General features: G+C 36.7%; 1 protein-coding gene across 1 annotated transcript; it reads left to right on the top strand.

Moving 5' to 3' along the window:
- Positions 1–5,284: 5,284 nt before the first annotated feature.
- Positions 5,285–16,806, top strand: LOC149415708 (uncharacterized). Its single transcript, XM_089641648.1, has 5 exons — positions 5,285–5,438; positions 5,532–5,678; positions 5,798–5,873; positions 14,681–14,850; positions 16,715–16,806. Exons 1-5 carry the CDS (start codon positions 5,285–5,287, stop codon positions 16,804–16,806), a joined length of 639 nt encoding a protein of 212 aa, XP_089497774.1.
- Positions 16,807–16,981: the final 175 nt, after the last annotated feature.

Below are 16,981 nucleotides of genomic sequence, written 5' to 3'. Positions count from 1 at the left end.
CACGGTTGACATTTGTCACATGAGAACGGGTCGCTTCTACGATTCGTTCTTAAGTTCAACAGTTCGGCTGTGGAACGAGCTGCCGGCCTCTGTGTTTCCTCCCTCTTACAACATGGGACTCTTCAAGACCAAGAACAAGAGGGAAATTATTTTCTTCAGGGCCTCCTGTGTGGAGTTAATATATTTTAAAAAAATGCAGTGTAATCCACCCACAGTTCTGAAGTGTATAGCAAAGTGCAAAATGCATTGAAAAGTATCTTTTTCACGTTTGTACTGTAGAGATAAAAACGCCTTGACAGCATACCTGCTCTAACGGATATCGCTCTTCTTTGCCTTTCCATATCCTCGATGTCTTTCAGGTCGTCTGTGATAATATGTCCCAGGTATTTGACGCTACGACTAACTTCCATTTTCCTTCCATCTAGCCATACTGAAGGTGTTAGCATGTTTTCGTTTTTGCATTTGAAAACCATAACTATCGACTAGGACGTATTATATACAAGGTTATGATTTTTTGCAAAATCTTCACATATTTGGAGTAGTTTCATCAGTGCGCTAAGTGACGGTGCTAGAAGAACCATGTCATCTGCGTAGTTAATATTGTTTACACATACTCCTTGAACATGGCAACCTATCTTACTGTTATTAAGTCTTTGAATTAGTTCATCAGTGTATATATTAAACAGTGCTGGAGACATGCTTCCTCCTTGCCTTACGCCACTTTTCAAATAAAATGGGTTGGAAAACTCGCCAGACCATTTCACCACATTTTCTTGCTGCGTGTGACAAATTGAAAGAATCGCCATTATATCTTCCGAAACTGCTCTTTTTCTGAGTTTTTCCCAGAGTTTATTGTGACAAACACGATCAAACGCTTTGCTTAGATTTAGAAAGCAGGTATAAATTGGCATTTTTAGAAGTTTTATCTTCTCTGTTCAGCGTGGAGATCGGTTTTTTAAAAATAAAGTTACTGACTATGATACCTGGTGGCCAAATTTCCTCCTTGATAATTCCGGAGAATTTTTCACTGTTTATTTCAATTTTAAAAGTTGCAAACTCGCCTGATTTTGCCAGAAATTTATCTATTTTACAATGTATATTTTGGGATATCAATAAACCATTTATTTCATCGGTAGTTGTTTCCGGATCGAATCGGGAGGCAACCTTGTACCTCTGTTTTGGAAGCACTTTTAACCCGGAGCTCTCGTTTTTTCTTTGGTATTAAAATACGCGAGTTTTTTTCTTTTTTTGTTAGGTAATTTCTCTCCAATCATTCGTGGTTTCTGATGTTTGATTAACAGGGCTTTTCAGATTATTTCTTTCTGTTGGAAGCGCCTTATTTACTGTCATCGGATCGGTTTTATCCAGTATACTTGTCCCTCTGTGAGATTTATTCCACACATTGTTTTCTGTTGGAAAAATTTAGGGTCGATGAATTAAACTTTTCATTCATTAAACTTTTGGATGTAAATACAACTCGTAGTTTGTCTCTTTCGTACACTGCTTAAATCATTTATCTCACCGGAATCTGACCGGTTGGTGGCTGAGTTGACATTGCGTTTGGGTCCCACTCAGGCGTAGTGTGTTCAATTCCTCGGCTGGTTACGTCCTCCATCACAAAACAGGTGACAGTCTCAGTCTGATGCAATAACAATAGTGACGAGAAGCCGACAGTCTCAGTCTGATGCAATAACAATAGTGACGAGATGCCGACAGTCTCGGTCTGATGCAATAACAATAGTGACGAGAAGCCGACAGTCTCAGTCTGATGCAATAACAATAGTGACGAGATGCCGACAGTCTCGGTCTGATGCAATAACAATAGTGACGAGAAGCCGACAGTCTCAGTCTGATGCAATAACAATAGTGACGAGCATAAATATACCACTCTCTAGATCGATATCTTCCGGCTTTTTGTATCCAACAGAATTATACAGTACTTAACCACAGATATACAAGCAGTACCTACCGTGCGGAGCAGAGCAGTAGACAAGGTAGAGGAAACTCAAGGCCATTTAAAAAAAGATGCGACCATAGACAACATAATTGCTCTCAGCCTACTCTATTCATTCACTAGCCCAAAAAAACTATTATAAAAATAAAAATGTCCTTGAAGCAGAAAAATGTCGAAATGTTTTCCAAGGGCAAGGTTCATCTGACTAAGAAAATAAACTTTTACAGTGCATTTCCTTCAGATGAAACTTGTTAATCTGAGAAGAAGAAACCCAAAATGACAAGAAATTTGCAAAAACACTGAAGAAAATTTCCAAAACATGATTGTCCGACAGTACGACGAAAAATTCCGACATTTTTCAGCCTCATGAACTCATGGTTACATATGTTTAAAAATCTTTAATTTCACCAAAACAATAAGATAATACAGGATAACACTAATCAATAACATGAATAAGTTTATCGATATAATAAATAACATTTATACGTTGTGGAGGAAGACATAATGTCAAGTATGAAGCATTGTTCAAAAAACCGAACGAATAACCTAAAACTGTTAATTCACTTTAAACTTGAACTTACGTAGGTAGGTTGAATATAATATGTTTGTAACTCGCTAACACTATACTGGCTTATATTGTATTTTTATCACGAACAACTTTAACACGCAATATTTTCGACGGAAATGATAGTATTTCGGCAGAAAATGACAACCCGCGTGTATAAATAAACCACTGTCATTTTGTTTGAATGATTTGAAGCTGTCAAACGGCAAAATTCCGTCATCTCTTTCTGTTACACGAGTCATTATGGTAGAGAGCGAGAGATCAAACCAATCCTTCTGTTCTCACCAATGAGATCTGAGCTTTTAGCCATATTATTCGTTTTCTATAAGAATTTTGAGGTGGGCGTGGCGGTTTCAAATGAGTTTCGAGGCCAAAGCTTAGTTAAATGCCCCTGGTGACGAGATGCCGACAGTCTCAGTCTGATGCAATAACAATAGTGACGAGATGCCGACAGACTGGGGAATAACGCTTATTTAAAATAATATTAAATTAGTCATCGAAAGTAGGAACTGTCTTTTCTAATTACTTTCTTCAATAGTTCGTCGTCTATGGAAATGTCATTGTACCTTGTGACGTTTTCTTTTCCCATCACGTCAATCGCGTCCTGCGTCCTTGCCATTCTGCGCTGCACAATATCTGTGTTCTATTTTTACAGTTTTGGGTAACTTCAGTGACCATTCAAGTAATTCAAATTAATTCACCAGTGACGTTTCTTCACACATTGTTATTGACGTAAGTATGTTCGTAGTATATTGTCTAAATAAGACCTAAGCTTCTTAATTAGTGCATGTTTACTATAAGAATATATTATACTAGCAGTTAAAAACTACATAAATAAGGTTTTTTGCATCTAGGCCCTGCAGGCGGCTTTTTGATGTAGTCAAGTTCCCTAATAGTAGAGTTTGCGCCTTTCTATGTGCAGCAACAATTATTAGAATTATTCCTTTTTCTTTCCAAACTAAAACATTTGTGAATGCCTATATAGTATATGTATGTTGAATAACTTCGTTCATTTGAAATTCACTTCGTCTGAGATACAACAGTCATAAACCCTTGAACAAATATATACTTTTTTCTCAATATTTATTTTTAATTTTAATTAACTTATTTTCTCTGTAGTAAATATAGGAAGGCATATAACCCCATAAGTCGAAATAATTAATACATCTTTTGTCGTGATTATAATAACTCTTTAAGTTGTGCACTTAAAAAAAAAAATATTTTGTTTTTCTTGAATAAATAGTTAATACATAACAACAAACAATTCCTGCTAAGCCAATTAAGTTGGCTTGTCAACAGGTGCTTAAAGTTTAGTAACATATACATTTTTATAAGTTATAATTTACATCTTATATCTACAGATTCAACATTTTTACATACAATTTTTCATACGTTTTAAAATAAAATTTTTTTTTTCGAAAGCCAATTTTTTACCATATATTTAACCTTATTCATAGACTTACATTGCTTTATTGTGTCAGGTAATAAATTAAATATCTTCGGTATGTTGTATTCAAACGTTCTCTGTCCGTATTTATTATTAAATTTTGGAACTATTAACCCGTCATTGCGCGTGAATCTAGTACTGTATTTATGTTCTAATTTTTCTTTATGCTGCGGGGTAAATATATCCTGAATTATGATGTTTTGCCATAGAATAGCCTTAACAGGTTAAATGTTAAATATGATTTAAGATTTTCACGGCCAAAAGTATTTTCGTTTTTTGTTTTTGGGGTGTTATGCCGTGTTGCGCTAAGCCCTTCTTTAGCCAACGTTTCGGACAGCATTGCAGTGTCCATCATCAGGACAGATGTGTTATTATTATTATTATAAAAAAGGTTAAATGTTGGCACTCTGAAACAGCAACGGTGTATTATGTTTCTGTTTGAAAATATTAAGGACGACTAGTAGATTTACAATTGCATTTTGTACAACTTGGACTTGTTTCAGATTGGTTATAACCAACTATAGTAGTATTTCTCCATATGGTTAATCCGTATCTTATAATAGAATCTGCCATTGACATATACATTATTTTAAGTGTTTCAATTGATAGGAAATAAATTAATGTGTACATTCTGCCAGCAATTGATCTGAGTCTTTTACAGGTTTTTTAAATATGTTTGTCCCATTTGAAAAAGCAATCTACTGTAACACCAAGATAGACATATTCTGTAACTAATTCTAAGCTTTCACATTTACAATTAGTCGGGATATTTTTATGGTTGCAATTAAAATTATGAGAAATAATATTAGGATTAAATTGAAATCTGACATTAGGTGATCTTATATGCATAACTTTGTTTTTTTTTTTCATAACTAAAAATTATAGATTTAATTTTTAAATTAACAAAAATTTCTGAGCACCATAAATTTTGGTTTCATTAACTCCTTTGGCTAAATTGTTCGATTTTGGGAAGAAACAGCTATTATCCGTCGAGTCGCTTTTTTTATAACAACTCGAAAACAGGACATTTAAAAAAGCGGGTTACGAATAATCTTAAAATGTTTTAAAATCTCCTACTACCACCACAGTAAGCGGAAAATGTTGATTGTGTTGTGATGGAGGACTTATCCAGCCGAAGAATTGAACACACTATGCCTGGATTGGACGCAAACAGATGTCAACTTAACCACTGACCAGTCAATACTTGATAATTGTTATAAGGAATTATGGATAATTTTTATTCCGTTACAGGTCTGATTTATTTTGAGTTGGAACCAATTTTGCCATCAATTTAACCGGAACGCTATCACAGAAGGCCATGGACATTCCCTACCCAGAGAATGTTTCCTTCGAGGTAGAACCAGGGTCCCACGAAGAGGGTGGAGGTGAAATGCTGTATACGGATATAGATATCTACCTCCCGGATGTGAAGAAGGAATGCTTGCAGTATGCGGCTAGAACTCCGACAGACAGTAAGTTGCATTGCGAAAGTGAGAAAATGTTGATTTCAGATGTCATTGTTCTTCTCGGCAAATTGACAGACGTATTGTGTTTTGTTTCTCCAGCTAGCTTTATTGTGGAGACTGTTACCATGGAGGTAGAACCCGGACCCGAAGAAGAAGTTGTGGAGAGAATTACTAATGTGGAAATCGACATAGGCCCCCTGGAAAAAGAATGTTCAGAGCGCTCTTGTACAATAATCCAGACAGCAGGTAAAACCCTTTCTTTTTTTTATTTCAACGTTTCGTGCTTTCGTAACATTAACGTTTTTTGTGATTTTACTGTACCTACGTAAACGTAATATATCAGCTTTATGCGTAATGTTTTTCAGACGTATTCCTGAAGACTCCTGGGAAAAAACAATGCTTTTGTCCTCATTGTGACTATTCCTGCACTCGCAAGTCATCGTTAGAACAGCACTTGCGCACCCATACTAGAGAAAAACCTTTTTTATGTCCTGACTGCAACTATTCATGTTCCACAAAGGGTAATCTTAAAACTCACATGTTTACCCACAGTGGAGAAAAACCTTTTTCATGTTCCGTCTGCAACTATTCATCTTTTACAAAGTGTCATCTTACTAGTCACTTGCTGACACACGGTGGAAAAAAACTTTCATGTCCCGACTGCAACTATACGTCTTCTAGAAAAGAACACCTTAAAAGTCACATGTTCACCCACAGTGGAGAAAAACCTTTTTCATGTCCTGACTGCAACTATACATGTTCTAGAAAACAACAACTTAAAAATCACGTTTTTATCCACAGTGGAGAAAAACCTTACTCGTGTCCCGACTGCAACTTTTCATGTTCTATAAACAGTAACCTTAAAACTCACATGTTTAACCACAGTGGAGAAAAACCTTTTTCATGTTGCGTCTGCAACTATTCATCTTCTACAAAGTATCATCTTAAAATGCACATGTTTAACCACAGTGGAGAAAAACCTTTTTCGTGTGCCGACTGCAACTATTCATGTTCTTCAAAGGCTTATCTTAAAATTCACATGTTTACGCACAGTAGAGAAAAACCTTTTTCGTGTGCCGACTGCAACTATTCATGTTCTGTAAAGAGTAGTCTTAAAACTCACATGTTTACCCACATTGGAGGAAAACCTTTTTCGTGTCCCGACTGCAACTATACGTGTTCTAGAAAAGAACACCTTAAAAATCACATGTTTACCCACAGCGGAGAAAAACCTTTTTCGTGTTCCGTCTGCAACTATTCATCTTCTACAAAGTATCATCTTAAAAGACACTTGCTGACACACGGTATAAAAAATTCGTTTCTTAGAAAAAGACAACTTAAAACTCACATGTTAATCCACAGTGGAAAATAAGTTTTTTCAAATCTATCATTTAAATGAATACATTCAATACGAATGCATGGGCGCGGCCAGCTATCAAGTCATGGGGGCCGCCTGAATTTTTAATCGAGCTTACATGGAAGGAACAATGAAGTTGTGGGTATAAGTTCGGGAGCCCCCTTTGAATCCTACAGATAATCACCCAGCCCTATTTTTGGGTTTGTGTGCCTCGTGTGTTCAAAGCCTGTGAAACTATGGTATCGCAAGTGGCGAAGGGAGTTGAACATTATTCATAACTCTCTCGCAAGACATGAAACAGCAACGCAAGCATGTTTTTTTTTTTTTTTTTTTTTTTTTTTTTTACTTTATTTATTTTCATTTCTTTACACATATTATACATATTAATAGATAGTAAATAATAACATAATATATAATACCAAATAGTGTACACAAGAAATGAAAACCCACTAAAGCACTGACTGCCTGAGTGTGGGTAGTATAAAACGATTACTATATTTCAAGTACCTAAAGTATATACATTAGTAGAAAAAGTTTTTTTTTTTGTTTATAGTTATTAAAAAAAAGTAAAGAGAAAACATTATGTACAATAGTTTATAAAGTTTCAGCAAGTGAGTTGTAGAAAGGATCAATAAATTTATAGTAAAAGCGTTTCAATATCTGCCTCATTCAGCCATAATTTTACCTCTTTAATATATTCTATCTTTTTATTTATCATTTGAGTTTGTAGTGGTAGAAGGTTAAATGTACGAGGACCAATGAAACTGCTATGTGTCTGCATTAATTTAGTATTGGTTCGGGGGGTGTAAAATATGTTATTTTTTCTTTTGCTCATTCTGTTTTCATTTATTTTGAAATTATTTTTGTTTTTAAATAAATATTTCATAGTTTGTAATATAAATAATTTACGAATGTTAAATAATTTAGATTCCTTGTATAATAGGTCGGTCGAGAATGTTTTATTTTTGTTATATATGACTTTAATTATGTGTTTTTGAATTATTTGTAGAGGCTTAATAAATGTATCAGGTGCACCACCCCATCCTATTATGCCATAAGTGATTGCAGATTGCACCAGAGAGAAGTAGATCATTTTCAATTTTTCAGCGTTTAAAATTTCCTTGAGTCTATAAAATATGTAGGTAAGATATCTTAGTTTAGAAGTGGTTTGATTAATATGTGATTTCCAATTAAGATTAATATCTATTGATACTCCTAAATATTTTATATTTTTGACATTAGCGAGTTCGTTGCACAGGGACACATTTCTTGATTGCAAGTTGTATTATGGATTCTAATTTTAAGGTTGTCTTTTGGTTTGTTTTTTATGTTTTCATAAAAAGGTAAGTAAAATGTTTTGCTGTAGTTTAAGACAAGTTTGTTGTATTTGAACCATTTTGAAACAAGTGAAATACATACAGTTGCTTTCGAAAAAGTTTCTGTCCAATTATTACCATCCACTATTATTGCCGTGTCATCGGCGTAAGAAAGTTTTACATAGTATCCTCATTTGAGGTAGTATATGGTGGAGTGAAGTGAGTGAAATATGAATTATTGCATTCTCAAACCACGGAAAAACGCCACAGGCTAAAAACTTTCTAGGTCCAAGGCCAAATCAACAAATGCTTTGGATTTTTACCTTTCGGAGAGTCAGTATTACAATATTTAGAAGATGTGCATGATTTTGGTACCTAGCTGGGGTCCCCTCTGATATTGGGGCCCTATGGAAAATTTGATATATTATTTTTCGAGACCTGAGTCCTCAATGTTTACCATTTTAATAGCATCCCCAAAGATGACTTATTCTGCCTTAAAATATACTTCCCTATAAAGGGCCTCCTGTGCTGAGTTAATATATAAATCTTTCCCTTGGTGGGACGCCAGGCTCACCCCAAAGTTGGAACCCTAGGCCGGAGGCTCGGACTTGAGCGGAGTCATTAAGTCAGTAGTTATAAGCTTTAGTCGTAAGTCAATACCTATTTGTCTTAGATGTAAGCCACTAGTTATTATCATGAATCTTAGTTGTAAGTCATTTAAATTTAACATGTATTTATTTGTATAGCGCAAGTTGAAAACGGTGTCTATGCGCTGTATAAATCAGCCAAATACTATTATTATATTATCGAAGAAAGCAATCACTTTGTGACTTGACATTATACAAAATGAAACAAACAAATAAATTCCTTTTTTGTTGTTTGTTTTTGGGGTGTTATGCCGTGTTGCGCTAACTCCTTCTTTAGCCGACGTTTCGGACAGCGTTGCAGTGTCCATCATCAGGGTAGATCTGATGATGATGGACACTGCAATGCTGTCCGTAACGTCGGATAAAGAAGGAGTTAGCGCAACACGGCATAACACCCCAAAAACAAACAACAAAAATGCTTTTGACCGTGAGAATCTAAAAACTTACCCAAATAAATTCCTGTATAATGCCCTCCCAACTATTAATAATAATAATGCTGCCACCCAATGGCGTAGAATTTTGTATATAAGTAAATTGTCTTCCCTTTGCATATCTAAACTTCCTTCAGAAATAAGGCCGGCCTTCTATACTAACAATAAGTTAGCAAAATTTTGAATTAATTCTAAGGACAAAGAGGACCAATTAAACCACTCTGGCATCTATAGACTAAATTGCAACGATTTGTTATGAATATGTATTTGACACAAAGTTACGATACTTACTTAGCCCATAGATGTGTTAATAGGCTGTTATTGTGTGTGGTTTTTCTAAGTACATTATTGACTGTTAATATGATTGAATAGTGGGTGGCCAAGTTTGACTTTGTTGGTCTTTGAAGGCCAACGCGCCAGAGTCCCTTCCAGTGGTTGAACTGGAAAAGAGCTCGCCAAACCGACCTACCGACGGTAGAGCATAATTCTCCATTCAGGGCGGGGAAAAATATATCCCATCTACATGATGTTTGAAAGGAAGTTGCAAGGTTGTAGAATGAAAGTAATCTGGATAAACTTTGGACTGGCCGTAACAAATTATATTTGATAAATTTCACAGAGAAATACAAAAAAGGTGAAAACTTACCCCCATCGACCAGAACGTAGAATCTATCTACCCTGTCTAAAATAATAAGAACGTATTTAGTTATGAGGAACGAACACTGAGTGCCGCGAATGGCGGAGTAGATGAATCAGCCATGTAGCTAGAGGACGGCAGCATCAGGATGTGGCTGGCCGACGGCCCAGTGTGGTCCAGCCAGTAGGAGTAGACGGCATCAGAATGTGGCTGGCCTACGGCCCAGTGTGGTCCAGCCAAGAGGAGTAGACGGCATCAGAATGTGGCTGGCCTACGGCCCAGTGTGGTCCAGCCAAGAGGAGTAGACGGCATCAGAATGTGGCTGGCCTACGGCCCAGTGTGGTCCAGCCCTGAGTAGACGGTTAATCCGTAAGTTGCCCTTCCACGAGGCAAGGTGGAACTTAATAATGCTCTGAATCAAAATGCACACGGCGAAAACAGTTTATCGGCAGAAATAATCACCGATCGCTTGGATAAACTATGATTACCCCCACGGCCACACATGGTAAAAACGTTTTCATTATTCACGCCACCCGGGGCGAATTCCACTCGCGGGAAATATGCCTAGACTTCTAATCTCGAAGCACAAACTGAACATTTCGGTATTAATCGCAAATCCATGAAGTAACTTTCGATTAGGGCCTCAGACCTCCAGAAATAATAAATGACCCCCCGACCGGACAGCCTGTCTCCTCTGTCACCCGCCGGGAAGTGCCACCATCTTGAATTTTTTCTCACTTCCTGTTAAAGTTCTAAGTTGCCAGAGCATAAACAATAGACAAGATAAATCACAGAGTTGACAGGTTCTTACTTAGAGTGAAAATCGTATGTTATTTTCATAACAGATTGCCCAGCAACCTATATAGGTAAAACAGCGCGAAATATAAATATTAGAGTTAAAGAACATATCAGGTGCTTAACAAACACAGGCTTCTCAGAATTTGCCGAACATTTAATCAATACTAACCACACATTTAATAAAAATACGGGAGTCCAAATAATTCATAAAAATAAAATAGGAATACGCCTGAATAACTTAGAAGCTTTGGAAATTTCATAAATCAACTAAAAATAATTCCTAATTTTAAATAAGCAGATAAAACTAACAAACAGCCCGATTTTAAAGTTGTTTCCTTGCTCCAACCTAATCCGTAACCCCCACCCTTCCTTTGGTCCTCCACCAACCCCTCCCCCTCCACCAACCAGTCTCTGATGTTCTCTCCCTCTACTACATACTTTCTCTTTCTTTTATGTTTACCTTATACATTGCTCTGTATTATAATTTAGAATTATATTTTATTGTCCTGAAGAAGATTGAGTCCAATCGAAACCGGACGAATATACCTCAAAATAAAGTGGTTTAAAACTATTATTATATTTTATTTTTTGAATAGCTATATCAGACCAGCTCAAGTATCGGGGATCCATAGAAGCCCGAGTAAATCAGGCCTCCAAAAAGTTGGGCGTCTTGTACAGGGCTAGGAGATTCTTCAACAGTGACCAGCTGCTGACCCTGTACAAGTCTCAAGTCCGCCCAACTATTGAATTTGGGAGCCACCTTTGGGCTGGTGCCCCAAAATACTTGATAAACCTGCTTGAGTCTGTGCAAAGGAGAGCGATCCGTCTGATTGACAATCCGTTGTTAACAGACCGATTGCCTTCTCTAATGCATAGACGCAATGTAGGCATGCTGTGTCTGTTCTACAGGTATTTCAATGGAGCCTGCTCCAAGGACCTAGCAGCATTGATTCCTGATGCACCGGTGCACGTGCGCGAAACTCGACGGACACGAACTGAACACCCGTTCACGGTTGACGTTGGCTTCATGAGAACGGGCCGTTTTTATGACTCGTTTTTGTGTAAGTCGGCTCGTATGTGGAACGAGCTACCGGCATCTGTTTTTCCTCCCTCCTATAATCCGAGCCTCTTCAAGGCCCGCATTAACAAATCCCTTCCTACAGCCCCTACCTTATTCCACCTCACAACGCCGCCCAACCGGGTGGTGACATAGTTCCCCTGTCTGTACACTGCACAGGCAGGGACACTCTTGTGAGGTGTCACATAAAAAAAAATGAGTAAAACCTAAAATTGTAATATTCAATTATTGAATTAATTTATTATCAATAAGAGTTCATTATTGTTCAGTAATTAACTATTATTATAAGCTGTTGTTCGTTTAGTTTGAAAATTTGAAGAGAATAACTACACCATGAAACAAAGGAAAAATGGTTACTATGTAAAACGGGAATCTACCTATCTCGCTATATTGATAAATAAAAGGAAACTAGAGACATCCATTGACAATATTAGTTTCCGGTATTATTGAACAAATCTTCACATTATAATAATTTTGTTCAGACCTTTGACTGAGGAATCCCGCCGGACTCCAAGCATCGGAGCCAACTACAATCGATGTTTACTGCTGCCAATCAGTGTCAATTTAAACTCAGTTTAATGGAATGTTTAAATTGATATAAATGTTTTTCTATTAGACATTTTGTCGATTTTAATCCTATTCTTGCGTAATAGAGATAGGCAGTTGATTGACAAAGCAAGTGGGTGTATAAAATGAAGTTAAATAGTGACAAAACAGTGAGATATAGGGCTAGACTAGTTGCAAAAGGCTTTAACTAAAAGGAAGGCATAGACTATAAAAACAATTTTTATAATTTTTTTGGTAAACTTAATGTTTAAGACAAGGTTTTTTATGCATAGCGCAAAGGGTAACAATTATTTTACAAGCAATAATTATTCGCCTGAAACACTCATCCACATTGAAAAATCTCCTGATAAAAGATACATGACGCCAACGGGACTTGAACCCGTGTCCTTTCGTAATGTAGACAATTTGTCTCGACGCCATCTAGTGAGAGAGTTAGCACTTACAATGCCTTTCTCATATAAAATAAATTTGGTTTTTCATTTTTTCATCTGAAAAGGTGAAAAAATGTAACAAGCAGTAATTGTTGAATGAAACACTAGTATATATTGAATTATTTCGCGGATAAGAGATAAGCCGCCATAGCTCAGTGGTCAGAGCTGTCGACCGGAAATCGAAGGGACACGGGTTTGGGTCCCGTTGGCGTCATGTATCTTTTATCAGGAGATTTTTCAATGTGGATGAGTGTTTCAGGCGAATAATTATTGCTTGTAAAATAAAACAATTTTTCCCCAGTGCTCAAATACTCAACTTTAAAATTGTTATTTGCTATTAGTGTTAACTTAGATCCTAATATAACTCATTTAGATGAAGGTACGGCTTTTTTCAATAGTCATTTAGATGAAACTGTCTTCATGCAATTACCTGAAAATTTTAAATAAAGTCTTGAAATTAATAAGGGCCACAGACATAAAAATATATAGACTAGAAATTAAAGGTGAGGGGTAAAATCAACTGTTGAAGAACGAAGGGGGTAAAGCTGACTGTGATTCGTCAATAAATCAATCTGACAGTAAATAGGCATCTCGCATTATAATATCACCATTTAGTTCTTAAAAGTAAAATCTGCTTTTGAATTAATAGACATTTTTACATGGGAGCGCAAATTACTCGCCACGTTATGAACTAATTTGCGAAGTCCAAATTCGGCAAAGTAAATTTCTTCTATTTTCAGAGTCGTAGTTAGTTTCAGAGTATTTAGTTAAGACACTTTTAAAAATGTTTCATAATTTACCTACCCCAGTAAACAACGATGAGCACACTTGAGAATCGCTACATTGTGATGTGATAGTATATGTTTCTAAAACTGATCCATACAAAACGGTGTGAATAAGCTTAAAATAAAGTAAAATAATGCTTACTTATGGAATGTAATACGACAATTGGGTTTATTCTCTTTTTCACATCTATTTTTACAAGTTTTTATATCACAAGCAACCATTTTGCCGTGTTATTCCGTAAAATGCGTCGACCATAGCTCGACGCTAGTTCGAACAAGAATGATGACGTCACATTCTCAAGATTCACGGGAAGCCATACGTGAGCACAGCCGGCTCCAATGGAACCGGTATGGGGAGTGGGGAATAATACGCTTTTAATCACTTAGGGCAGGTCTACTAATATTCATATGTCTATGATAAGGGCCGTTCATGAACAGTCAGCACGGGCCTTGTATAAGAGTGCATGTTTGAGCATTTTTTATTTGTAAAATCATCTGGAACTTATAAAACATTTGTGGAATTATTTGTTGATGATTTTTTCACATTTTCAAATTATACTAATGAAGTAAAATATTTTAAAAAAGAGTTGAGCAAAAAATTTTAATTAAAAGACTTGGCTATCTATGGTTTTACCGTCTATGGTGGGTGGCTCGTTAGTTTGTAGCAGTTCACTTTTGCCCCGCTACAGTTATGGCAATTTATCAAAATCTCTACCTTCGGACCGCCTCTTTGTCTATGGAAAATGTCTATAGGTGTTCAGAGAGAGAGCCAGAGCGCTGCTGACGCCGGCTGACGGTCACCGCCTGTACCAAACGGGCAGCGGTGTACAGGGGGGTATAACTCCGCTTAAAAACGTCAACACAAACCGTAGACATGGTAAAAATTTATTTTGTTTCTCGCTCACTTTACCATAAGACCCGTGTGCCAGAAGAGAGGGTTCGCAAACCGTGTAGTGCGTGTTCTCGCCGCTAGGTGGCCGACTCATGCTTCCCGCCATTTCACTTCAACTCCAACTAAGGTTGGCCGATCGTGTGGTGGCCACCTAGAGAAACTGCTGCCAACCCTCCAACTCCGAACGTTTGAACGAATCCGAGTCCGACAATATTAAATCGTTACTGCACTCATTATGTGTTAACGGATTGGCGCGAAAAAGATAATACGTAAAATGTCACTTTTTTTATGATTGCCTGCTGTTCGCAGAGATGTGTGGACAGCTCGGACGGCCGGTTCGTGCGGGTTGGCCATAGAGTTGGCCGTAGCGATCGCCTCGAAGGCGATCCCAGGCCAACTCAAACACCAACCTTCCAACCCGAACTTCCAACGCACGAACTACCCCTCCACACGATCGTCCAAACGTTGGAAGTTGGAAGGTTGGTTTCGGTGTGGACCAGGCATAACATTGTCAAACATTTTTTTAAACTTCTTCTTACTCAGCAAACTTATTTTGTGGCACCATTTTAATTAAAAATTAATAAAATACTTCGTTTTAACCACTTTTATTGTTTAATTACCAACATGTTTCATGAGCAACGCTCACTTCTTCAGGAAAAAAAAAAAAAAAAAACCCTGAAGAAGTGAGCGTTGCTCATGAAACATGTTGGTAATTAAACAATAAAAGTGGTTAAAACGAAGTATTTTATTAATTTTTAATTTTTTTAAATATCTGGTTGTGTGAAACAGTTGATTTATGTGTGAAAATGCCTAACGATAAAGTCCTTAAAACGTGTTGTGTGAAAGGATGTACGGACAGAGACTCCATTCGACAAGTTTTAAGTTTCCAACCATAACCTCTGAGAGTCGATTTCAAGAATGGTGTTGGAGATTGGGAACATTTGAATACATATATTTTCCAATCTTAGCATCATATGCATCAGTTTGTGGTTGTCATTTTTATATCAGCAGCAAGCGCAATTGCACTGGAGTATTAAAGAAAGACGCATTGCCCACCCTCAATCTTCCCGGCATTCAAAAATATGTAGATTTACCAAGAGAACTTCAGACACATGGTGATGACCATAATACAGGTTTGAATCTATTTTTAATCTCGTTTTAAGCGTTTCATCCATAACTAATCCCTTAGGCAATTAAAAGATTCATTGATAATTTGGTCCATCGATTCGCCGATAATATTTGTAGAGTTTTGGAGTATATTTAATGTAATACCATTTCGGGATTCCTTCGACTTCATATTACTCAGCACTCTCTTTAAGTACGGGAAATCTATATTTTTAAACTTATATTCTTCATCGGTGCATACAAGCTCGTCTATTTGGTTCTCAGGATGTTGTGGAATACTTTCAATTATAAGATCTATGCTCGAAATAAAATGCTTGTTTAATTTAGTCGCTATCTTCTCTACGTCTTCTTCAGTTCCATCTGGGAAATCAATTGACTTTACAACTTCTTTTTGTTTACCCTCAATGATTTATTTTAGTGTTATCCAAAGTTTTCTTGGTTCATGCTGATGTGATTCTATTTTTTGTCTATAAAAATCGCATTTATGTTGTTCAATTTGTTTTGAATAAATATTTCGAACTTTTTTCGAAATAAACTAAAAAAATAACTTAAATGTATTTTAATCTATTGCAAACTAAACAAACTTGTTTTTAACATCGCAAAATGCAATAAATTAACATTTACACGTAATCATCACGTATTCATTTTTTAGAAAAAGAAGGAGAGAAAGCTCTGGGAAGGAAAAAGGTATGAGGGGTGGGTAGGAATCTGAAGATTGGTGTGTCCATTTTGGAGGAGGCCAACCACTTCCCTGCTCTGTTTTAGGTACTGATGATACCCCCTCAGAGCTCTCAGAGTCCCCAGAGTCTACATTTAAAATTTCAAAACAAGACCTCCAAAATGTCCATGCATACAATCTTATTCGCAGTATGCAAGTGCTCCGTATTAGTAACTTGTTAGTAGGATCTATTCTATTTGTTTAGTTTAACAGGTCATATGTACAAGGTATCAACAATAATAGGTAAAAATAAAAAAATACAGTGTGTGGCAAGCCTACGCACGACGGAAGTGAAACTTTTAGTATTCTTCTCTCTCTCTTTTCATTTCAGACGGTCATGAGTCGGTTTTACTCCGGTCCTCGAAAATGCATGACGCGCGTAAAGAAGTTTCACTTCAAAAAAGGTTTTTTCCACAATTTTTCAGGTTTGGACGATTATACACATAATTCGGTTTTTTACACTTTTTCAGGTTTTATGACGTTTTTACACATTTTTTTAGATGAAGGTTTGGGAGGCTTTGAGTTCTCCACCGACTGCTGGCCTCTGCGCGCTGTCCCAGTCGATGCTTGTTCACACACGCTTCGGTTGTAGGCACGACATCCCTACATCATATTTCACTGTTAGTATAATCTCGCCAATATGTTAAACAATCCTATCATGCTATTACAATAACAATACTATTTTATGAGATATTTATCCACTCTTCTTGGTTATGTTTACCTTACGTTAATGTCATCACTGTGTGAATCAGACTCTCTTCTTCTTT

This window comes from Hesperophylax consimilis, chromosome 17 (assembly GCF_061612785.1).
Source record: "Hesperophylax consimilis isolate HC1 chromosome 17, BYU_Hcon_1.0, whole genome shotgun sequence".
Taxonomy (NCBI): Eukaryota; Metazoa; Arthropoda; class Insecta; order Trichoptera; family Limnephilidae; genus Hesperophylax; species Hesperophylax consimilis.
Note: the sequence above shows the minus strand (reverse complement) of the source record. Positions and strands in the feature narration are given on the sequence as shown.